Below are 26,811 nucleotides of genomic sequence, written 5' to 3'. Positions count from 1 at the left end.
TTATAGAGTGACATTAGGTCACCTCTAATCCTGAAGACCATAATTCAGCTGTAGTTATAATATTAGTGATGACCTGCTTTATTTCAGATGAGGCCACATTTTAACTCTGAATTTCATTTGAAGGGAGGCAAAAAGTTGAAGATAATGGATAGCATCTAGCAAAGAGGAATAACTGGAATTTGGTTCTGTTTTGCATTTTACAGGTATCAGTTGTATTTTAGGAGTTTTACTTTTAAAATGTGTTCACATATACTCCTTACTTAATGTCCATTTGTTCAGCGACTGTCCAAAGTTACTTATGGGCTTGCCACTAGTCCCTGAACTTTCAATCTTCACAGGACCCTGTGGTCACGTGATAAAAAGTTCAAGCTAGCCACATTTATAACAGCCCTCCCTGCCCTCCCCACAGGTGATTTTCATCATCTTTGCCTGCCTACCCTCTGCTGGGCTCATCATCCTGGCCACAACACAAGAAGGTCCTAAGGCTCTCGGGCTTTTTGCACCCTTGCACACCCTTCTCCACCTGACAACATGGTTGTTAAGTGAACCCAGTTTCTTCCATTGACCTTACTTGTCAGAAGCCTCCTGGGAAAGTTGTAAATGGCAATTGTGGACTAGAAGACCTCCAAGGTCCTTCCAACTCTATTATTCTGTTAGTCTGTTAGGGATGCTGCAACCATAAATGCATGCTGGTGGCCACACCAGGAGCCCTGGTGGGGCAGTGGATAGAATGCAGTATTGCAGGCTAATTCTGCCCAAAGTCTGGAGTTTGATCCCGACTGGTTCAAGGTTGACTCAGCCTTCCATCCTTCCGAGGTCGGTAAAATGAGGACCCAGATTGTTGAGGGCAAGAGGCTGATGTTGTATAGCGCTTAGAGAATGCTATAAAGCAACTATGGAATGTATATAAGTCTAAGTGCTATTGCTAAGTGCTATTGATCATCTGACCTTGGGGATAATGTTATGACAATAAGTGCGAGGACCAGTTATAAGCTACTATTTTCAGCACTGTTGTAATTTCAAATGGGTATTACATAAACAGTTGTAAATTGAGCACTATTTTTGTGTGCCATGTTTATTCTATCACTAATTGCTGGGCTCCAAGCAGGTGTAAGCCAAAGTGGTGTTTTTTTTAAAGTTTTATCCTCAAATGTTTACTTTTGCTGAGGCCATGAAGACTGTAGAGAACAAAGTGGTTGCAGCACATGCCAATGAATAGATATCTCCCAGCCTTAAGGTAAAGATTTATTTATGATTTTACACAAAGAGAGAACCTGACTACAAGATCAAACCTCAGGAAAATGTAGCCTGACAACTTCCCCAAAGGCAAACCATGTCAGTCTTTGCTAACTTATTCCAAAACAACTTGAATGTAAATTACTAGGTTGTAGCATATGTGGGGGGTTTTTTTGCACGTAACATCCTATCTGCCCAGAGGGGGAGAAATGGTATAAATAAAAGAGAATCTGTGTCACACTACACTATTCCAAAGCATTCCATTAGTCAGGAAATAGAATTAAGCCAGATATTGTATATTGAGAAAAGAGCAATTGCTGCACAATAAGACTGTAGTCCATTAGTAATGCATTGTTTGTTGTATTTGTGTAGGGTTGGTTCATGTTGCTCAACTTGTTCACTGAACCAGGAGATGGCACAACGCATCTCTAAGTCTTTGGGGTGAAGTGTGCTGCAAGCCAAACTAATAAATGATTCGAAGAAAATTGTGAAGTGAGCCAACACAATGTAATGTTTACAATGCTGGGCTAGGATCAGACAGACCCACATTCAACTGGGATAGCAGATTCCACAAGGCATTAGAAATGCCTGCTTCTGACCTGCCAAGAAGTAGATATTTGGAATGCCTCCATGGATTGATTGAACAGGAAGATTTATAGTTTCTCTCTAGAGGAGACAATTCTGTAGGTACCCTGGACCCAGGCTATAAAGGGCTTTTTATTATAATAATGACTAGTGTTTTGAATCTGAACCCAAAACAAATTCCAACCAATGCAACTCCTTTAAAATTGGTGCAATACTGGCATGTAGCTCTCATATGGACCACCACATGTTATATGAGTTGAAGTTTCTGAGTATAACTTTATAACTGCATCACTTAGTGATGGAACTTCTGGTGTCAGTTGCTGTTGTAAGTTGAGGACTACTTGCATTCTTCAAGAACAGCCATCCCAAGTTGAGAGCACTGGAGTATTTTGATTCTGAAGTAACAGGGAAAGACTCTTGCTGAAGCTTCCCACTTAAGATAAAAATCTACAACTGGCACACTAGCATCTGCTCATAACTGTAAGTGTAAGTAGGAGTCCTGAATTAAGGACTTATTCCTACAAGGAGAATACAATGCCACCCAGAATTAATTTAGAGACTACCAGAGAATCTGCTGACACCACTCTGTCTTATGATAATTCAGTTTCAGTCTATTTTATCATATCCAGATCCTTTACTGGTGAGGCCACAACATTCACATTTCTTGAATAGTGCAAGATGGAGATATATAACTGAGTATCATCTATATATTGATTATACCTCACTCCAAACCAATGAATGAGTTCTCCATTAGACTTATATACAGTAGATGTTAAATAATATGGGAAAGAGTACTGTGCTTTGTAGCACCCCATAGTGGAATGCTACAAATGGAGAAAATATGACATCTTGCCACCATTACCATTACGGTGGCTTGTGCCCAGAAGAGGATAAATGGAATAAGATGCTCATATACTCTGCCTAGAAGTCCTGCAGAAAGGGCAGGACATATTTAAGAAATAAAATTGTATCACAAACCAGTATTATGGAGGCAACTGGGAAATGAGTAGACAAGCTAGTCCATGAGGCCAGACCAGGGTCAGTAATATCATTTGCTTCTATGTAGAACACATACACAAAAAATATTAACGTGTACAAGGATGCCCATTAAGTCAACCATAGTGAGAAGACAGACTCTGTCACTGAGATTCAAACACTTGGCTTTGCACCACTGTAAATTACTAACTTGATTTCCTTTGTGCTTTACCATCACCCCTACAAATGGTCAATTACAGTAGTATAGCAATTACCTCTCTAAGCTATTAGTATCAATAAGGTTCCATTAATTCATATATTGTTTCTTTATATGGCCTACATATTGTAGTCTGATTCATCACCTTTGGTTGAGTTTGACATTGTAAAATGTGTCATGGAAAGTGTGTTTGCATATTAAAAAAACAATTCAGGACTTAATTTAATGGGCTGTACAGTTTATTTTACATGAGATGAGACAAAGCTTTTCAAGTGCATAATACAAATTTGCTAAAGTAGGAAGAAAATACAAAGTTTATGGAAATGTTTCTACATAAAACAATTTTTTATAGCAAATACTTTCAACATTTAGCTGGGGTAAATCAGTGCAACTCCATTGACATTAACACACAGGAGACATACCTGAACCAACAAAGTTTCACTTGAATCTTAACAAGCATTTACCTCTTCAGCCCCGGTATTTTAATGATACAATTGCATGGGACAAAAAGCCATATAACAGCATTCACAATGATTAAAGACTCATTGCTATTATTAATACAGAGGGCTTACAGTAGAATTAGGTTTTTATATCTAGTTAGCCAAAAATCAGCAGTAAAGTATTATGAAACTCAAACCCGTTACTGCTGGCAAAAGACATATTTTATTGTAAAAAATTAGAAAGTGTTTAGTAAAAGGGTATAGAATAAAAATACCAGATAGGCAATGTCATTTTGTTTTATTTAGTTATAAAAATCTGCTTTGGAGGAGAGCTGATGGCTGGCCAAGTCTATCCTCCCAAGCTAATATATCTGAAAAACAATTATTTTGTTTTGTGAATACATTATCTGACTTTGTTTAATATCTATAGCTTGTGTTAAGTCTAAAACATTTGGAAATATATGTATGAGTAAAAATAATTGCTCAGTTATCAGGGATATATTGCAAATTTAGCTAATTTGGAGAAAAACAATGAAAAATAGATTCTCATGCAAATTAGTTTCAGAAATGAATAAAGTTTTATTTGCCCTATTTCAAATGCAACTGACAGTTTTAAGCATGACGATGCCTTCTATGAACACTTAAATGGAAATATTTTTTAGTAGTAAATGTGCATAGGGTTCAGGTTTTACTAATTATAATGGGTTATAAATTCATCTTGCTAGGTTCTTAATTGCAACCATTTTCACTTGCTTGTTTGGCAACAAATTTTATTGCTACTATATAGGCATGACTACTTCCAAGTACTCAAACACTGAAGATAGTCTTTTATTTTTTTCTTCTAGATTTTCTCTAATATGTTTTAGGTTCAAAAGATCATTGTATAATGGTGGCATAACAAAGACCTATGTTCCTTTATAAATTAAAAAAAATCTAATATAATTGATTCAAACCACCTTCCATAAATATTTCTTTGAAAAAAAAAAGGTAATAAGCAGAATAATTTGTAAACAGCATCTGTTTAGATATAAGATCACCAAGCCTGGAGTTTGTCTGGTTACGTATGACGTGTACCAGTCAAAAAAAATGCCAAAGTTCTACACCTGATACTTAATTACTCTTAAATCTGTAAAAAATAAATTCACAAAGTGGATTTTTTACTTCAGAAGTGCAAATTCTCTAAAGTCTTTAGTTATAATCCCATTCATCTATATTCAGGAAAATATAAGAGGACATGTTTCTGCACTGACATGAACAGGACTGAAACAAATAATTTTAAAACATCCCAATTGGCACCTGAATTTTAACATAAAACCAATATTTGACTCTATTATAAGAGTATGTCATGATCAATGCAACCACATATCATAACATGCTAATCTATTTTTGTTTTAATCAGGCTTTTTTTAAAAAAAACACACAAGTTCATACATAGTATTACATTTATATATATATAAAAATAAAAAGCATATTTTTAAAACACAAAAAATGAGTCCATGGAACACCTAAGCCAAATAAAACAAATGACATTAAAGCTTAATGGAAAGGTGACAACTTCTAAAAATTCAAGAGCCACAATTCAGGTTAAAGGCTGAAATATTTTGCTCTGTTTGGGGCTAGAAGTATGTCTATTTAATGACCAGAGAACCTTGGTAAGCAACTGCTACCATGCCTATTCTTAAATTACTCCCAAACAAGAAAAATAACCCAAATAATCACACTGAAGTTTGGCCATTTTGCTACCCAATTTTAGTGGTACAATTTCACGGTCTGCAGGTTATTCAACCTCGGCTTAGTGTAATATATGAAGAAATTATTGATGAGAAATTATTGTATGTGGTCCATCAACAGATTTAGCAAGCAAATTATGGTACATGAATGCATTTCAGCACTTGTCCAGCCAGAGGGTTGAAAGGATGCCACCCACCACCCAAAAAATGAAATTAAATACTTTGAGTAGCTGAAGTATAAGCATAATCAGAAAACTTCATTGTCTCAGAAACAGAAACCTACAAGATTCCTGCATCTGAAAAGATCAATTTCTTTTATAGCTATTATTGCCATGCCTTGCTCTTTAGGAAATGATAGTGGCAAACTGCCAAGACATCTTTGAAGATGTTTCACATCTATTTTGGTTTACTAACGTTTTTTGTTGACGTACTTAGATGAAAAGCAAGTGAAAGTTACGGAAACCATAAGCAAGAAAATCCACATCGGATTGGCAACATGAGATGCCATGTGGTAGTGCCACCTTCTGGTGCAATATATAGTGTGCAAGACTGCACTTGAGAGGATATCCCCATCAAGTTGCTGAGAATGATTTGAGAGCATTGTGCAAGTCATCCATGACTTGTTTCAAATGGTCAGTTCAATTTGAATCATCGATTCAATTTAACTTTGCACAAAAACCCATGGAACTCTAGAACTGACCCCAAAGGAATTGAAACTGAACTGAATCTTGAAATTCAAAGGGATGATTAAATCCAATTTCCACCTAAGCTTCACATAGCTCTTCTTTTCCTTCCCTGTGAATGTTCTGTCTCTGAAGTTTAAAATCCATTTTGATAAATCCTAGGGTCTAAAGATCATCTCTGCATCTTTGGGCTTATCTCAATATATTTAGCTATTTTTTTCAGCTGCTTTCATAATTCTTTGCTATGCTTTGGCAAAAACATTAGCAAAGCAAAGAATATCTTCCTGGTGGACAGAAAAAAAATTCAAGGTATTGGACTGCATAAAATTTATTTATTTACACTATTCACATATCCTTATCCACATTATCTACATAAGCACTGGTATTAACGATCATAACTATACTCCTAAATTATCCCAATAGATATTTCTTCGGTTCGGATGACTCTGGAAACTATGCTTCTGAACAGGAAGTTAAGAATTTCTAATGAAATGTTGTCACCAAACTATTAATTCCAAGGTTCTTTGAAAGCTACAACTTTTAAATGGATAAATGTTGTAAATATGCATGGTGTATAGAAATTTCCATCAAAATACTCAGAAAGGTAGTTTTTAATCCCCCTTTTTAAATGAGCAAATTGTCTTTAACTAAATATTCATCCTGCTGTCAGAGGAAAAGCACAACAGCATTCCAGAAGATCCCTTTCTACCCGTCTATTTAGACTCATATGATGCATTGTAAGTATCTTTTAAAAATACTTCTACTAGCTTTCTTAGCTAGGATCACTATAATACTGATTGAAAATTGAAAAAATGGGTTTAAATCAATGTTTCAGTGGAAATACTAAATTCCTTTAGATACTGCAAAAATCAACTCTGCCTGCCATTGGAGTTATAATCTAAAAAGTCTTAGAAGGGAATTTCAAATGTTAATTTTACATTGTGGCCATCAGTGACTTGCTTTGTACAACACGCTACAGTTTTGAGTGGTAACAAATCAGAGGCATGAAAACCCTTACAAAGATTTTCTTGATTCTTTACGTACATTGGTCCACGGCCATTAAAATATTAATGGTCTAAACATCTATTTTCTAAATTTCAAATATCTGCAAATAAATCCATAAGGGAAAAAAAAAGATCAGAAAGAATCCTGATATTGGCTTCTCTCAGAAATAACCGTAGAACAGTTATTATCATTTTGAATGTGATGGTGGCTATTCCTGAATATGAGAAGGAAAATCTGAACGGAACAGAACTAAATACAGATTTTTCATTCCAATTCCTGCAAAAAGGGCAAATACAGAAAAGCTAATCCAACTAGTGATTACCATATATTCTCCCATTTATTTACTAAACATTTTCCTTTAATCAATCTGATATTTAAATAGCTCAAACCAAAATCCTTCATAGGTTAATTGCTTGTGATGTTTTTGTCTTGCATTATCTACAGCAGAGGTCCACAACCTTTTGGGCACCAGGGACCGGTTCTGTGAGAGAGAGGTTTCTCTGTGGACTGGAAGGGGTGTGGTTTTCTGTGCTGCCTGCATCCTGCAGATGGGGCTTTGCTTGTTTGTGCAGACTGGCCGCTGGCATGCTGCGGCCCGATACTGGTCCACAGACTGGGGGTTGGGGACCCCTGATCTACAGAATGATTGTTTTTTAAAAATTCAGCTGAGACATTGGTCTTGTCTTCCAATTATTCTTGAAAGATGGGAACTTAACGTTATTTTTATGATGGCCTTTCTCTGCCACTTTCACATCTAACCCTAGGTTAGTAACGGAATGGAGACTTACTATTGCCAGCAGAAAGCAACTGTGATGGGAGTTGACTAACAACCCATCAAAAGCTAAAAGAAACCTGCATTTTCTTTGATGGCAAGCAGTAGTTGGCTTTACCTTGCCATTTTTTCCTAGACCTGGGCTAAGCACAGAAAAAATGTTTGCTGCATGCAGGAAAACCTGACAGAAGAAAATATACCCAGATAAGATTGAAGAATCTTAATTCTGGCTTCATCCCTGGTGCAGTGGATGAGGGGAAAAAGAAAAGTGTTATGTAGAATTTGAAATTTTTCATACTTTTATCAGCCTGGGAAGGCAATGCCTTAAAAGTATTAAGAATGGCTTTGAGTGCCTCCACAGCAGCGTTGTGTCATTAATTCAACAACAACATTGTTACTTTTTCCTTTCTTATGAGCCATAAAGATTGCTCTCTTAAAGATGAATTCAATTCCAATACAGGAGAATGTAATTCTGAAAAGTAAGCAAGCTTGTACTAAGAAAGGGTAAATCTCCTTTGCTTAGGCTTATACCTGTACTAAAACAGTAATAATTTAAAGAAACATATAAATAGAAAAACCACACATACTTTTGACCTTTCTTCACTGAATTCAGGATTGGAAATTCAGTGTTAAGTGTCCTCAGACCCATTCACAACAGAGACATAATATTAAAGTAAGAAAAGCGGAGGTATATTGTTATATTATGAAGATCACAAGAGAACAGAACTGAGATTACATAACAGAGGACTTGCTGTGGTCAGTAGATTTTCTATGGAAGAACCAAACCAACTATGTGCTCCAGATCTGATCTGTGACAAATCACACTAACAAGCATTGTGAACGAGCTAGATCAGAGGTCTTCAAACTTGGCCCTTTTATGACTTGTGGACTTCAACTCCCAGAATTCCTCAGCCAGCATGCCTGGCTGAGGAATTCTGGGAGTTGAAGTCCACAAGTCATAAAAGGGCCAAGTTTGAAGACCCCTGAGCTAGATACTAACTAGCCAGTAAAATAAAACAATAGGGATCAGTTACTCATTGTGGGCAGATAATACGGGATGAAAATCCAAATGGAACCCAAAATACCACTTTCTATTTGAATACTACAAAACCTGTAAAAGAACATTGTCATATATGAGGAGGTTTCTCAATTCTCTGAATGCCAATCTTTATATTAAATGCCACCATCTATTTTCACAAAGAAAATATTACAAAATATTACATATTACAAAAAAGATGTTGAGACCTTGGGGGAAAAAAGTGCAAAGAAGAGCAACTAAGAGCCTGGAGACAAAAAATATGAAGAACGGTTGCAGGACTTCAGTATGGATGGAAACTCATCAAGGAGAGAAGCAACCTGGAATTAAGGAGAAACTTCCTAACAGTGAGGACAATTAACCAGTGGAACAGCTTCAGCCTTCAGAAATCGTGGGTGCTCCATCGCTGGAGGTTTTTAAGAAAATACTGGACAGCCATCTATCTGAAATGGTAGATGGGGGTTGGACTAAAAGACCTCCGAGGTCCCTTCCATCTCTATTCTGATTAAGTAATAAGAGATTCACAGGAGCCTCAAAGTTTGTAAAAGTGCAAAGATATTTATAGCAAACCTTGGGGAAGGAACCCTCCCAATAGCTTAATGAGAATAGACTATGCTCAGTGAACAGGTAATCATGATGAGAGGGGGAATAGAATGGCATATACACAATATTAAACAAGGAGCCCTTCGTATTACATTACACCAGTGATCTATGCTTGCATTTATCTCTAAGCTGACATGGAACTAAAAATATCCCAAATATCGCAATTCTATTTCAGTCATCCAAGTGCTTCCTTTGCAAAAAATGTAATTCTCTCTTAATATTTTTCTCTCTAAAATACTTTTTCTCAAGATATTGGTTAGAAAGAAAATTTCACAAAACATGACCATCTTCCTTGAGAATCCTGAAAGGAGAATAAATGAAATCTTGAGCATTGGGACTGCTTAAGGAATGGGAGCCATGTAATTAAGAGAGATTAAGTGGCTAGAAACCACATTAAACAAAATCAGGTTGTAAATGTCTGGCTAATCTGATGAACATCCAAGCTAAATATGAACTGATATAAACAGTCCGGGAAGCAAAAGGCACAAAGTACACTTGCAAATCATCCCACAATTGTAAGTCATACCAAAATGTCATGAAACAGGAATGCAGTGAGTAAGAGTTGCAAAGGAAAAAAAAAACCAATGGCAAATCCATTGCAATATAAAAGGGTAATAATAACAACAGGCATATTTAAAAGGCAGTGAGGTGTTGAACTTCAAAAACAGAAAAAGAGTCTCGTAGGTCTGACACGCTAATCCTCTCCTCCCTCTGCATTCCTAATATATGGGCTTTCTCATTTTACGTTTTGGAGCCAGGGAAGTCTAGATGTAGACATATCACCAGTCCAAAACACAAATCAGAAAGCAAGGGAGCAGTGGAATGTTCCAAAGAGCAAAGCTTAAGAGAAAATATGCAGGTTTCACCCACAACTGCTTTCCATGGTGAAAGAAAACTTCAACAAGAACATTCAAGTGAGTTATGTTTTGTCCTAGAAAAAAGGAACGGAGGAAGAATACTAAAGGTAGCACCAGTGATTTGAGTGTGATGGGCCAAATAAATTTGAAAGGTCAATGCTTCTGAAGAAGTTGGCAAAAAGACTTCTACCAAGCTAAAACAAAGGGATTGGTCATCACTTCCCCTCAAATAATTGCAGGTGTTCATTTAGTGACAGTTCAAAGTTACAATGGCACTGAAAAAAGTGACCTATGACCGTTTTTCACACTCAACAACAGTTGCAGCATCCCTATGGCCGTGTGATCAAAATTCAGATGCTTGGCAACTGGCTCATATTTATAACGGTGGCTGTATCCTGAGGTCACGTGATCGACTTTTGTGACCTTCTGACAAGCAAAGTCAATGGGGAAGCCAGATTCACTTAGCAACCGTGCTACTAACTTAACAAATGCAGTGTTTCACTTAACACATGTGGCAAGAAAGGTCATAAAATGAAGCAAAACTCAACAAATGTCTCGCTTAGCAAGAGAAATGTTGGGCTCAGTTGTGGACATAAATGGAAGATTACCTGTGACGGATCCCAAACGACAGGTGTTTTAAGTAGACCCTGCTCTCTCACTTATGACCTTCTGGTTATATTCATCATGGCCGTGCAGGAATCCCTGCACAAATACCATAGACTGCATGGGGTTGCTATCTGAGGGGTGCGGCCAATGGTGGGATTCAGCCAGTTCGCACCAGTTCAGCAGAACCAGTAGCTAATTTTTTGTTGCCCAGGCCCAGAACAGACTTCTGGAAGCGGCATCCACACAGAGAACCGAATCCCACCACTGGGTGCAGCTTCCATGAGACTGAGAGCAACTGAGCTCTCATGACACATTGAGGGCTGAACTCAAAAAACATACTGAGACCATGGTGGCCTCAGGAATTTTAAGTGGTGAAATTAGCATCTTAAGCAATTGCAAGGCTTACAACCCTGATTTTGGCCCTTAGTAGCGTAAGTCCCCAAAAGACATAGAAATGGTTCCAATCTTTTCACCCAAACCCTGGGGAACATAAAAAGGAGTCTGGTGAACAATATGTATTTTCATCCTTCACATAAAATTATAATGTTTAAAAGAAACGTAGAACTTGAAAGGAAACATAGATTAAGACAGTCAAGGAAATGCCTTGTACTGTTTGAAATAATTACAGCAAGAGACCTAGGAATCTATTTACAAGCTTCTGTAAAATCTTGGGGATTTTTCTGCAATCAAATCATATTTTGTCATCACTGATCACTGGAGCTTTCAGTAAAATAAGAAAAGAGAAAAGCAAAGTAATGGGTAAGATAATTGTGAAAGATATAGAAAAACAAAACAAAACAAAAAAGAGACAATTCTTAGTTGGTAGAAAGCAACAGACACATGAAAATCAAATGATCCAGGCAATGTTTTACATTTACAAATAAGGTGCTTTGAGTACTTTTTATCTAGAAAAATAAGATAGATATTTTAAATTCAGTCAGATTTAATTGAAGCAGAATCTTAAAATATAATTTGGAAAGAGCAATTTTTGTAATATGAGCAGTTTGCTTTATGATGGTGAAGAAAGTTGGAGTGGAATGTACAAACAATTTGCAATCCATTTTATCAAAATAACATATAGTTAAACAATGTCCAGTATGGAAAACAGAAAAAACCCAGAAATCAATGGGCAACAACTGAAGGAAGTTCTGAAAACAGTCAGAGAAAGATTGCAAGGAATACTGAAATATCCCAAGCTTCAAAACAGGAAAGGAACTGAATTCTTTTTATATTGTTTTTGATCCAGACCTTAATGTACTCACACATACCAGCAGGATAAATTGTAGTTTTTGCAAATCTTGACAGTCAGCTTCTTGGGAAAAAGACAAAATATATATTTTTATTAAAAACCTGTGATGCCCTTAGAAATGGAAAAAGAGGATTTTGTTGATAACAGAAAGCCAACTGAAAAGGAAGGAAAAGCAAGGGAAGGGAAGGGAAGAAATAATCAATCAAATGAGAGCAAATTGGAGCTGTAATTAATTAAAATAGCTTGTGTGCCAGTTTTCTCCATACCGTATTTAATAATGTAAGTATCAAATAATCCAGGAAAACAATGCCATCTCTTATCCCAAACTTTCTCCTATATGTTTTTTTTTAAAAAAAAAAACACCAAGAGGCTCAGGTTATCTATATTACATCTCTGTAGTTTAAGTTAAAACCATTACTTTGAAAGCAGAAAGGACAAGAGTTATAGTGCTGATGGCAAGTCTGGTCAAAAAAACTGACAAATGCATTCCAGGAAAAAAAAAGATTTAAGAAATGAAGAAATGAAGAGAAGATGTTTGTGACACATGTTCAAACAAAATACTTGGCAGTACAAAAAAAAGTGAAAGCTCTGATACTTGAAGCAAATATTTGTGCTATACAAACACCATTGCAAGACAAATGAAAACAGGAGGGGAACAAAGAACATGGTGGTTTTCTCCCAACAGTTTCTGAAATAAGGAGCTCAGGATCAATTGGTAAGGCTTTGTAGTACCATCATAAATAGCTGCACTTCTGAAAATATCTAGCTGTATAATGCATCTTTGGCTGGATTAATATAGTCACTTCTTAACTCACTTGTGCTGATTTTTGACCATCTGATAGTTTTATAATGAGACTTAATATGGCCTAAACTCCATTATAAAATAAAACACTTTTTTTTTAAAATAGCTGCCAGAAGTGTGGGAACTCAAGAGCCAAAGGCTTGCAAAATCTTTCCCCAAACCCAAGTTCTCACTTGAATTTTGCTGAGATCTCTGAGACTTGAGCACAAAATTGAAAATCAGGGAAGACATGTTGAAAGGGGCAAGATCCTAGCCTCTAAGTAATCTAAACCCTCACGAAGGTTACTTTGCAGATTGAGATACACTTTGAATTTGGTTTCTTACACTCTTCCAAAGGCTCTTGGAGCACCCATGATAAGAGGCAACTGTGTCTTGAAAGTGCTCTTTTTCTATTGGGGGGGGTCAATGGTTCCAATTCTCTGATCGTTTCTGCAGGTCCCGGAGAAGTCAAAAGATCACAAGCAGCTTGAGGACTGCAGCCAGTAAGTACCTGAGAGACAGTATAAAAGAGGGCCAACCCAAGCGGTTTTCTTTGGGTACATTGTCTCTTGACCCATGGCCTCATTTTCTTTACTCAAAAAAAAAGCCTTTTCACTGTAGCCTTGCAATAGCATTTGCAGTTGTAGGAGACAATGGTTATTAAAACATAATACTCCACAGATATTATCCTCACAACATCCCTGTGAAGTAGGTAAGCATTATGAAGTCCATTTCATAAAGTGTAGATGAGAGAGGAGGTGGGGATTTAAAACCACCTCCCCACTCCCACCTAATTCAGTGGGAACATTCAGAGGATACCCCTGCTTCCAGAATCACATTCAAACTTATCCGTCCATATGTTTGGCACAGCCTTATTTGTGTCTTAACGTTACATTACAAAACAGAGCATCATGCAAGGGGAGTAGCACAAAATAGATAACCACAGAATAGCAAGATTCTTTTTGTACCAGCAAACAGACCCAGCCATTGATAATGGGAGCTGCACGTGCTTGGCTGCTAGGAGCCAGTTTCAAAAAGAAGGAAAAAGAGTAGCTTCTCAACCCTGGAATGTTGGATGTTTAAGGCATAGCACTATAGGAATGGAATAATGATCAAACATGACAGAAATAGTCCCTACAGACAATAATAAATAGATACGGAAGCTGACAGTGGAACATCTCTCCTGTTCCTCCTCTTGAAGCTTTATGGAATTCCCTCGAACTGGGTGGACTCAAAAGCCCACCTGGTCACAGAAGTCTATATCTCCATATCCACAGGTCTGATGTTACCGGTTTTGTGTTCTTTTACCCACAGTTCTCTGTCTTTGGCTGGATCCACTTTCTGAAGCAACTGATCCACAGGTTCCACTGTCTGAAAAACACAATAGCCACATCGTTGTTTCCCAACATCTACAAATGAATGCCTGGTAGAATACAGTACACATGAGTTTATTTATTTTTCTTCTTCAATATGCAGGTCTACTCTTTCATGTTTAACTTTATAGAATTAGGGATTATAAATGCCAACTTCCAATGTGGGTCTTGAATCCTGACCTTACACTGTCAAGAATCTCATTTCAAGGGTTCCAAGTGACTGATCCTGACTCAAAGTAAACAGTACTTATTAGGAGAGCTGAGTTATCTGTTGTTATACAATCATATACTTTAGCAGATGTAGAGGATTCTACATAGGTTTTCAGATTTCTATAAAGCTTGCGGAAGCACAGTATGAGAAAGGATTCCAAGATAAGTAGACTCACACTTTGGTTGAACATGTCTGTCTCGTGTCGTAACTGTGTATATTGGCAAAGGTGCTGCCGAATCATTTCCACTCTCTCTACTTCTAGCCTCTCAAGTTCCTGAAATAAAAGAATGAAATATGTTCATTAATGGATAAGGAATAAAGACCCACCCACTGTGAATCAAATATAAAGCAAATGTTTATTCATTTTAGCCTGTTTTAGCCTAAGGTGGGCAATTCACAGATACTGGACAATTTTTGTGGCCCTTGAGAGTCCCCAAAATCATGCTATCAAAATTTGATGGCAAGCCAGGCTAGGTGTGATTATTCATTAAAAAGTAAAATAAAATCAGAAATAGAACATCAAATTCTTTGGTAGATTTAATCCCTTAAAATATGTATTTTACTGAACTCTAACCTCCAGCAATACAAGCAAAACAAATCAAAATCTCTCACTATGCTACACTATCCTGTTTCTCCTTGAAAAAAAATCCTTTCCTTTCCTTTCCTTTCCTTTCTTTTTCCTCCTTTTTCCTTTCACCCACACTTCAAATATAATCCATAGTTCTGATACGAGTGGACAAATATTTTCTCAAAGATTGTAAAATTGAAGATAGGAGTACATGTGCTAAATAATTCAATAATGTGAAAAAAATACAACTTGATTTTTGTGTGTGTTTTATGTTTACACTTTCAGGTCAGCTTTTTGATTCCCTGTGACTGTCTAGACTAGTCTCTGCAGTTTTCTTGGCAAGGTTTTTTTTGGAAGTAGTTTGTCACTGTCTGATTCCTAGGACTTAAGAGTGATTGGCCCAAGGTCACCCAACTGGATTTATGCCTCAGATGGGACTAGAATTCCAAATTTCTAGCTTGGTAGCTTAACCGCTACACCAAACTGGCTCTGATCTATTTTACCATGTATTTATTTAACATGGTATCCCACTGGCTATCAAGATGTCTCAGCATTTTATAATATAAAACAATTTTAAAATCAAGTCATTAAAACAGTTAAAGTGGCAATCATCACTTTACAATATATATATTAAAAGCATTTTTAAAAAGTTGATAAAGATGCTAGGCTCCTCAACATTGCAGGCCATGCATTCCAAAGAGCTGAGTTAACAACCAAAAGGGCCTAATCTTGATTCACCACCAGACAAGTTCACAGCAACTGTAGACAAACCTCTTCAAGTGATCTCTTAAAGCTTGGAGAGATCATATAGGAAGAGTCATTCCTTCAAGTGGGGGACCTACACAGTGCCATGACATGGAACAGTTTCTTGCCCCAACCATAAAAACCTTATGATGTGGACAGAAGGCTAGAAAATGTGAAGGGTAAAGATACAGATTGTGGGGATTTCCTAACATGTCATGTAAAGTCATATGGAATTGCTGGTTCCAAAGGTAGCCCCAATATTATTATTATTTTTAAAGATAATTTTAGTCCAAGAACAGAATACACAACCATGTTTGAGCAAAAAATCAAGAACAGGGATTTCAGAATTGGAAACACGCGTTATATATAAAAATGGGCTAATATATGTAATTCCACTCAAGGTGGGAAAAAAACCCACCTTATTTCTGAAATATGAAGGATGAAGCTAAAATTTAACTTACCAGAGAGGTGGTTACCATTTCTTCAAACCATTTTGACTGAGCTTGGTTATACAAATCCACACAGCGCATGAGATCATCTCCTAGAAAAACAAATTCCCCAAGCCATCATGTGAGTTCTTCCTGTAATTCATTCACCTACCCAAAGGGTGCTTTACTTACTATTAATATCAGTGCAATTATGATTTTACTTTTTAATCTTTCCTGGGATTGTATTGCAGCTATGCAGGGCAACTGCGCAATTTCAGTGAAAGAAGCTGCTGCTTTAAATTAAATTCTATGTGACAAGCCAGGTATTACATAATTACCTTCATGCATATCAAAACACTTTTCTGCCTTTCAGTGTGAAGCGCCGCATTACCCAGCCCTAGTAGCTAATTCAAATTAATTAAGAAAAGAGCAAAAACCAATCTCTTCATCCTCAGTAGAAGTGAGAAAGTCATTAAGAAACATACTGCAAAGCTGGTTGGTTGGCATGTCTCATTAACTTCATATTAAGAATGTTTAAGAGAAGATGAAGAAACAAACTTCAGTTCTATTATTGTCTACCCTTTTCCCCCCTTTAGGGAAATCTCCATAGGTTTCCCTGACCAAAGTATAATGAAAAAATATAATTGACTACAAATGAAAAAATATTGTTTCCTTCCTTTGGAAATTCCAATTTATAAATTGCACTCTAAAGTTTATATACTAGTGATCAAATTATACACATCAAAGAATGCTTAGGTGAACAGAGGTGATACAGCTTCCACCTGGAAGTTAAATATAAAATCCTTCTGCAATTTGATTGCATACTGCCTATTTGTGTGCAGTGGTTTAACCAATTTGAAATAATGAAACAGCTAGTCAGTACTTTATAACACCTTCTTGAGCAGAAACAGCAACTTCCAAACTTTTCCTGTAGCCAACTAAGAGTCTTTTGAAATTTCTTCCCACTCTATCTTGCAGAATTGCACATAAATAATAAGGATGTGTTCAGATTTGCAGAAAGATTTCTTGTTTAAATTTGGATGTAGCACCTGTGTCAACTTCTTTTCACTTCAGGATTCAATGAAACATGCAATTTGACCAGCAGTAAATAAACTTTGCATGCAGCTGTAAACAGAGGCACACATCAGAAAACCAAATGGAAGGATAATTTAACCAAGAGTAGATGAATCTTCACACAGGTTTGCCTACTGACAATTTTGCTGACTGAAAGAAACACACTTTTCAGTGGCTTCTGTATGCTTGTTTCTTTCTAACCCAGTAATTCAATGAGTCATAAATTCTGCACTGAAATAGAACAGCAGGGCCTATATTAATTGTATTTAAATACATACATTTTATAGCAAAGTTGACTTAGGCGATAATTTGACTATCTCTCCTGCCATCTACTGTACGATGCAAACAGTAAAATTTTTATAAAAGAAAATATAAGAAATTTTAAACTGAAAAATGTAAAGGCTAGCTCCAATTCTGTTTGTCACACAATTCAAATAAATACATGAAAAAGGGAAGAACTTTAAATAGATTTATCTCTAGAAGTACCAAAATGTTCATGATTCAATTAATTTAAGAAATATCTTGTCAAGTAGTAGGTTGTGATGTACTTTATCAAATGCCTTACTGAAGTCCAAGTAAATTATGTCCACAGCATTCCTCTCATCCACTAATTTTGTCACTTGGTCAAAGAATGCAATAAGATTTGTCTGGCATGATCTATTTTTGACAAACCCATATTGGCTTTTAGTAATGACTTTGTTTGCCTCTAGGTGTTCGTTGATTCGTTGTTTGATTATCTTTTCCAGGATCTTCCCAGGTATTGAGGTCAGGCTGATAGGTCTGTAATTTCCTGGGTCCATTTTTTTTCCTTTTTTGAGGATGGGAACTACATCAGCTCTTTTCCAGTCCTCTGGTAGTTCCCCTGTGCTCCAGGATNTCGTTGATTCGTTGTTTGATTATCTTTTCCAGGATCTTCCCAGGTATTGAGGTCAGGCTGATAGGTCTGTAATTTCCTGGGTCCATTTTTTTTCCTTTTTTGAGGATGGGAACTACATCAGCTCTTTTCCAGTCCTCTGGTAGTTCCCCTGTGCTCCAGGATCTTTGAAAAATATAGTTCAGTGGTTCAGAGATCACATCTGCCAGTTCCTTGAGAATCATGGGGTGTAATCCATCTGGTCCTGGCGATTTGAACTCGTCTAGGCTGGACAGGTGCTCACTTACCATTTTCTTGCCTATCTTAACTTGTGTTTCTATTCTGTTTTTTATGGCACTACTTTTGATAGGTTGGTCTGTTTTTTCCCTTTGTGTAAAGACAGATGCAAAAAACGAATTAAATAGTTCCGCTTTCTCCCTGTTGCTTGTCACCTTCTTGCCACTTTCACCCACTAATGGACCAATCATTTCCTTCACTTTTTTCTTGTTTTTTACATGTTGAAAGAAGCTTTTTTGTTATTTTTGACTTTGGTCACAAGCCTTAGTTCATTTTGAGCCTTGGCTTTCCTCACTTCATCTTTGCAGGCTCGGGCTATTTGCTAATATTCTGCCTTAGTTATGTGCCCCTCTTTCCACTTTCTATACTTGTCCTTTTTATCTTTCAATTTGCAGAGAGTTCTTTGTGCAGCCATGCTGGTTTCTTTTGAGAGCTGTTATTTTTCCTCTTTGTTGGTATTGTGCTAGACTGGGCTTTTATTATCTCACTTTTTAAAATTTCCCAAGCTTCTTGAGTTGTTTTCCCCTGGAGGATTCTCATCCATGGAATCCTTCCCAAACCCTCTCTTAAGTTTATTGAAATTAGCTCTCTTGATGTCCAAGACTCTAGTTTGACTGTGTTCTATTGCTTGTGCTTCCATAATGTTGAATTCTAATATTGCATGATCACTTCCTCCCAGGGTTCCTATGGCTTCAACACCTTCTATCATTTCATCTCTGTTAGTGAGAATTAGATCCAAAATGGCTAATCCCCTAGTTCCCTTCTCTACTTTTTGGGAGACAAAGTTGTCTGCTAGGTTTGCCAGGAACCTGTTTGATCTTCCACTTGGTGCAGAGTTTGTGTCCCAGTTGATGTCAGGGTAGTTAAAGTCCCCCATTACTATTGTGATGTACTTCCTACATACCTTAGTTAGCTGACTAGCAAAAAGTTCATCTATTTCCTCTGTTTGGTTGGGTGGTCTGTAGTATACACCTATGGCAATGTCATTTTTTCCCCTTTTATATTGACCCAAATGCATTCAAGACAGTTTTTATCATTGTTGTGCTCTATTTCTGTAGAGATGTAGTTATTTCTTATATAGAGAGTTTGGAGACTCTGAAATCCATTTGATAGGACAAAGGAGGCCTTGCTGTCTGGAGGTATAAGGGATGGTCCAACCCAACTAAAGAATGTGCTGGACTCATGTCCTCTAATACTGGCTACTTTTCCTTAATTTCCTTACATGTATCTTAAGAATGAAAGTATGGGGTAGTGATAATGGTCTTTACTACAAAGGAACTAAATCCTGGAAACAGGATCAACAAGGCCAGAAGGTCCAAACTGGTATTGCAAATACAGTTTATCAGACAAAATATAGATAAAAAATTAAAGAATGCAGTTTTGATCAATGCCAAAATTTAACGAACCGTGCTCTTCTTCCTAGCTGAATCAATAGAAGGCCTTTTATACCCCATTTCCCTTTGACATTCAAATTTCCTTGTTTCTGTGTCTCTTTATCACATAGTGTCCTCATTCTACATATACTCACCAGCTTGAGTAGACTTCCGCCTGGCCTTTTTAATTTCCTCTTCTGTCTTGTTGCTCAGTTTTATCTCCAACTGCTGTGTTTTCATCTCTAAATCCTTTTGCCTCTCTGTTAATGCTTTTCGAGCCTTGAAACAAACCAAGAGTCATAAATTTCTCCACAGAAAGAAATATCTATCTGTCTTTTCCTTTCTATAAGATTTATTCTTTCACAGACTAAATCACTGCAACAATAGAGTGTGCGCTATGAGTTTTGTAGCTAGAACATCAAGAAAATGAACAGGCGCGCTATCTCTTGGATGAGATCTTGAGCACCAAACTATTAGGAACCAAAGTACTACCAGTACACAAAAGGTATACAAATAGGGAGTATCTGGGCAACACTATTGAGGAGCCCTGGTGGCACAAGGGTTAAGTGCAGTATTGCAAAAAAAAAACTCTTCCCACATCCTGGAGTTCGATCCTGATGGGGCTCAAGATTGACTCAGCTTTCCATCCTTCTGTGGGTCAGTAAAATGAGGACCCAGATTGTTAGGGGCAATATGCAAATAATGCTGACATTGCAACCCGCCCAGAGAGTGCTGTAAAGCCTTGTGGATGATATTTAAGTCTAAATGCTATTGCTATTCTTTGGAATCCTATTTTATTTAGTCAGTTTAAAACATTGCTGCATAGGTTACATTATATTTCCACAATCTGGTTCTTTTCAGGACCTTCTGCCAGCAGAAGCAAAGGATAAAATTATTGAGCCACTCATTTCACTTATCAAAGTTGTCTAAACTAAACTAGTAATTAAATATATTCAGTATTGTTTATAGGACAGCATCTTCTGCTGGAAGTTAGGACATAGAATATAGACTAGACAGCATGGCATAAATAATCTTGCCCTCCTGTCTCTATGCTGGCACTTTCTTTTCTTCCCAGGGTGACTGTCACTCCACTAGTATGGCCAATCAGACCACTTGGAGTCATGGCTTACAACTTGAAGAATCATATTTTTCTTACATACACACTATTTTTTTTCAAATATCTATCTATCTATCTATCTATCTATCTATCTATCTATCTATCTATCTATCTATCTATCTATCTATCCATCCATCCATCCATCCATCCATCCATCCATCCATCCATCCATCCATCCACAAGGATTTCTATGGCAAGTTTTTGAGCATGCATAACAGTTTGCCTTATATATGAGAAATTCTTACCTTTTCCACTGCTGCATACCTACTAACCAGCTGTTTTCGCAAATCAGCAATATGATGGTCATACTTTTTCATATCTTTCTTGAAGTTTTCACGGAAATTGAGTAGCGGTTTCTCCACTTCTGTCTGAAGCTGGCATAAATGAGAAAAAAGAAAAAATGGTTTAAGAAGTTGTAGATGCTAGGAACTGGGGGGAGGGGGGAAATGGGGAGAAATACTTTGATTTAGACTAAGAGAAATGGGAGGAATTCTTTCTTCCTTTTTGAATATTAGAGCCATTTAGTTTCTACCCATTGTGGGGTAGCAATAACCAATCTTGGCTAAAAACTAATAAAAATGAGTAAGATTGGTTTGTAGTTAAAATCCAGGAAATACCAGTAATATAAACTAAACAAGAGAGGTTTGTTTTTTTTTAAAAAAAGGCCAAGCTATTTCTATCCTCCTGTCAAGAAAACTACATGGACAGGTGCCTGAAGTTATCCGGACTTGAAGTTAACCTGAAGAAAACGCCATCCCTTTTGCATGGGAGGAAGAACTGGAAAGTGCTGAAAAGTAGAAAAAAGCTAAGTGGATCATGGATTTCATATCTGTTTTGATGCTCAGATATCTGTGTGAAGCAAACACTTCAAAACAAAAGAGAGGAAGAAGAAAATCCTGAAGATTTCAAGGCAGTTGTCACTTCTATAATGAGATATAGATATACATTTTCTGTCTCTATGTTGAAGGGATGGGGGAAGGGATTGCAAATTCTGAAACCAAAAATGAGCTATTAGGATACAGTTCATTTGATTCCTGCCACTTAGGATAGCCTAAGAAATAGAAATTTCAGCATTTCAGAGAGGAATCAGTTATTTTCTTAACTGTAAATGAGCTACGATCCAAACTGAATCAATACATGGCTATTTATTAGGTCTTTGTCCAAATATCATCAAATTATAAAATACTGAGAGTGCAATCTTGTATGTGATGATGAAAGCAGGAGAAGTCACTTACCTAATAAGTAGCCAGTTCTTACTACTACTACTACTACTACTACTACTACTACTACTACTACTACTACCTATACTACTATTAATATCTTTTATGAGCACTAGGATATTAGCTTTGGGGGGGAAAACCTGAAGAAATGATATTGTCCAATCACTGATAAACATTACCACATTCTTCAATTTATTCTATTGCAACCAATAACTTTTGGGAATGAAATTTTGTCTGGATCAGGAATGAACAACGTGAAGCTATAGGAACACATGTGCTAATTTTACCCAGCTCTTGGCTTAATTTTAAACTCCCATATGCAAAAGTTCAAGTAAGACTTTTAGAAATAACTATCTGTCCCTTCTTCCTGCTTGGGAGCAAACAAAAGAGGCTCAGGAAGAAAAAAAGATGAGTTGCTTGAGAACGGATGTTTCCATCCCACTGCTTGTTTCAAAGAGAATGTAACCCTCAGCAGAAGGAAGGTTCCCTGCCCTGGGTATAGATCATGCCCACAGTTGGAAGGATCCTCGAACAAGTGGTCCCATATCCACACTCTGGCATAAACCAGGCAATCTCAGGCCCATAAAAACACGATTTGATACCTTACATTTGACACTTTAGAGGAAATGATTTGATACCTTAGAGGAAAATTTAAGATGAACCTCTGCTTCATCAGCCATGCTTTTTTTTAGTTGAGACCAGGATTCGCCAAGTGTCCTGCAATACATGAGCCTGGTTAGTTAAGAAATGCACTTCTTCATTAGGATCTGAAACTCATCATTACCACCGCTAATAGGATTAGCTATTAGCCAAAGCACAACGTTTAACATTACTCTCAGTAACTCTCTCTCTAAATGTATGCTCCTATTTGAATTCAAATAGAAGATATAATCATGAATATCTTTAGAAAAATATCACCCAACCCTCAGTATTAATAAATGAATTTTGCAGTACTAGGCTTAAAACTAACTTTTATTTTTTTAAAAAAATCAACAGACTGTAATCTAGAGCAGACAGGCAATTAGAATTCAAAAATGTGTATTTACCCTTCTTCCTGGGCAGCCAGGGAGTTCTGTGATAGTTTAGATAGGTTCTTGGCATATTCTTCTTCAATTTTTATTCTGGGGGGAAAAAACCACCAGTGACATCAGCCCAAAGCTATTATGTATTAGAAATGTAACTTGCAATTATAATAAAATACAGTACATTTAGCTACTCACCTCTTTGGAACCTATATTTTTATATATTTATAGTTTTACCCACAATATTTGCCAAGAGAATTAATGATAATTTAATAATTTCACTACACACATGGATTATAATCACAACTCTATATAAGTGCTATTGCTATCCTATATTCTTTTGTTAGTGGTAATTGTTCCTCAGTTAATAAAGCAGTGTCATCTGAGAAAGAGAGAGGAATAGAATGACTGTTAAATTAATGCACAAGATTTGTATTTACCCATTCCAAAATTTCCACTGTCTGTCAAAAAGGTCCTTGCATGCACAAGGAAGGAACAAACAGCAAAGCAAACTTAGATTTACAAGGTTCAGAAAGTACACCCAGATTTCAAGCTAAATAACATTTCCTGTGCTCTGAAGAGTGAAAAATTGTTGATGCCCACATTTTGTCAAAGGGATGCTAAACAGTTTTTATACTTAAAAGCTTCCATTGAGTCATGAGAGCATTTCACTATTAATTCACCAAAGCATAATTGTAGGAAATGAACTAAAGCAGCCCTTCTATTTTTTTTCTCTGATCAGTGAGACAAGTCCATTCATGGAACAGAATGTTCCAATCACCACTTGCAAGTTGCTCTCCCTCCTATTATTATGTGGAAAACGATTTAGAAGAATGCTCTTTTTAAAAGAAAAATTATAAATAATGAGCAGCTATAAATAATAACTGTTTATCTTTCTCTCTTGGTTTATCCTTCCATGTCACACAGACGTTTTAAGTTATTTAAACTACCAGAGCTAATGGGAGCATTTGGGGGGAGGTGTGTGTGTGTGTGGGGGGGAGATTTCTGAGATATGTCAAAATCAGCAAGAAGCATGACTCATCTGGACTCAGAATGAACTCAAGCAAATTGTACTCCTCTCTTTCTGTAGCAAATATTTAAATGGGTCCTTAGTAATTATAAGAACTGTTTTCGTATTAAAGAACCACTTGAGGTAACATAGATTTTAATCCATCCAGTCTGGAGCAATGACATTATGAAAAAGAGCTCCTGAAAGTGAAATTCCTACCAAGGAAATTTCCTCTCTCTATTGCAATTGTTGCACTCTCTGGAAATCAGAATAAGGCCCCTCAGAACAATATGGGGATAGGGACTGGTATGATTAATTGAAGAGACTACATTTTTCTTAAGAGTCCCTCTTGGCATATTTCTGTTGATATAAAGTTTTGACTGTTGATATTTTGCTACATAGAAAAAATGTTTTGTTTGTTTTCTCACTGTAGATATCTTTCTGTATATATATATATGTGTAGATATTTCTACACATGACGGCTGTAATTTGTTGAAGATGTAGCTGCTTTTAAAGACCACCCAGAAATTTCAGCTGGTCCAGTATGCAGCAACTCACATCTCACTAGTCCATCCTGATATTGCTATCTTAACTCCATTGCTGTTGGAGATGGATTGGCTTCCAAGTACAATTCACAGTACTGGTTGCTATCTTTAAACCCATTAACGGCTTAAAGTCCAGATATTTCAGAGACTGCCCACCTGATCCTGCCAATCACAGAATATCTGCTCAGGACTCTTGGGCTCTAGGAAGCGTGACAGGAGGGGCCCTGCAGGTGGACATTCTCTATGACAGCTTCCCTCCTATGAAACCCTCAAGACAACTCTGGGTCATCCTTACTCGTACAGTCTTTCTGGCTTTTCTAGAGGGCTTTTCAGGACTGATTCTGGAACCCTGTATTATTTTTTATTATAAGGACATTGATTCTATTTTATAACTTATTATTTTATACTACTATGTTTTATTATATATATGTTGTAAACCACATAGAGCAGTGGTTCTCAACCTTTTTAATGCTGCGAACCCCAACCGGTCGTAAGTCGAGGTCTAAACCGGTCGTAAGTCGAGGACTACCCAACCGGTCGTAAGTCGAGGACTTTCCCTGCTCGGGGTTCTGCCCCCTGCGCCGGCTGAGGCGTAGCTGGCAAGGCCGACCACCAGCTGGCCCAGCCCAAGGGAGGTAAGGCACCCGCCGGAAAAGGGGGGAAAAATGGTGGACAAAAAAAATGGCGGACAGCCTTGCTTGGCGACCCCCGTGAAATGGTCGATCGACCCCAAATGGGGTCGTGACCCATAGGTTGAGAACCGCTGACATAGAGTCTGTTTGGATTGAGGCAGGTAGTCCTAGGGCAGGCAACCTTGGCTCTTTTATGACTCATGGACTTCAATTCCCAGAATTCCTGAGTCAGCCATGCTGGCTCAGGAGTTCTGGGAGTTGACGTCCACGGGTCATAAAAGAGCCAAGGTTGTCTGCCCGTCCTAGGGCTACAACGGTAATTGGGACTGGAATTTCTGCCACTAACTTATATGGTCATAAAGCACAATGTGACCAAACTGCTTGACAAACCCCTGTTGCTGTTGATAAGTAAAGAATACTTAGCAAGTCTTTCCTTCTTAGGTGGCTCGCAAGCAGGCCCATGGGTGAGAGCTACGAATGGGTGGAAGCCATGAAGTGTGGGTGGGCAGGACCAAGTAAAGGCAGCTGGGCAGACAGATGCTACAGGCAGGCACACGTGGGATCCACAGGTGCAAGCAGGTGCAGGAAAGTGTATAAATGGATGCTATAGGTGGGTATAAGTGTGTGTGGCACTATAGAGTGCAGGCAGGCACAAGTGCATATGGGCGGTATGGAGTACAAGATTCCCCCTGCCATTAGGGACTATTCAGGAAAAAAACCCAGCAGGAGACACCTGCAACTTCTGTCAGTTTTTTCATTGACTTTACTTATGGGAAGCCAGTAGGGAAAATTGCATATGGTAACCCCATGACCTCACGATGCTGTGATAATTGTAAGCCCCCTGTTGTAATTTGAATGTCACTGAATGAATGGATGTAAGTCGAGAACTATCTGTATACATTTCATCAATAAATATATACATGAAACTATTAGAATAAAAAAGGTAACAAGCCCATCTTTGCATTTGCTGTCAGATCTCTGAGTATTAGTTGTGTTTTACAGAAAATGTTCCAGTAGACTTGTAAATTGATAGAATCAGGAGTTTCACCACCGGAAACATAAACCCAAATCCCAACGGAGTCAATTTAGCTCATTACTGAGTTTCTAAGTTACCTTTCTCGAATAAACTCTGCCATTTCCTTCTGCATTTGCTTTCCTTTCAGTTGTTTCTGCAAAAGAATTTCAAATCCCGAGACTGTGCTGTTCCCTTGGGGGTCCTTCTTGTCAGTCTAAAGAAAATGAACAGTAAAAGCATGGGCCAGGTGAGATGTATTAGCAAATGCAATCACATCCTTATACTGTAATAGGTATTTGCAAATATGCTGAGTGATATCCAGCTGTCATAACACTCTCTCTTCCATCCTAATAATAGAGATACAATTGGTGCTAACAAATCTGCCAGGTTTTTTTTTTTTTTTAAAGGCAAGTCATGGGCACCAGAGCTTGTTCTTGCAGGAAACAAGCAATTCAGTAGCAGGGCACTTTATAGTCACAAGAACTGACAATGACTAATATAAAAGAATCTCATAAGGGCCTGCTCGGGTTTGTAGAGGTTGAAAAAGGAACCACC

General features: G+C 37.4%; 1 protein-coding gene across 1 annotated transcript; it reads right to left on the bottom strand.

Moving 5' to 3' along the window:
- Positions 1-14,007: 14,007 nt before the first annotated feature.
- GAS7 (growth arrest specific 7) lies at positions 14,008-26,470 on the bottom strand (the record flags this gene model as incomplete). Its single annotated transcript, XM_015821633.1, has 8 exons — positions 14,008-14,146; positions 14,535-14,633; positions 16,133-16,212; positions 19,852-19,975; positions 21,059-21,187; positions 22,672-22,750; positions 23,080-23,154; positions 26,355-26,470. Coding segments are annotated over 8 exons (816 nt in total), but the record flags the coding sequence as incomplete, so codon positions are not given.
- Between the last annotated feature and the right edge of the window lie 341 nt (positions 26,471-26,811).

This window comes from Protobothrops mucrosquamatus, unplaced genomic scaffold (assembly GCF_001527695.2).
Source record: "Protobothrops mucrosquamatus isolate PMUCROS unplaced genomic scaffold, P.Mucros_1.0 scaffold1371, whole genome shotgun sequence".
In the NCBI taxonomy this organism is placed as follows: Eukaryota; Metazoa; Chordata; class Lepidosauria; order Squamata; family Viperidae; genus Protobothrops; species Protobothrops mucrosquamatus.
This window is presented reverse-complemented; position numbering and strand designations above follow the sequence as displayed.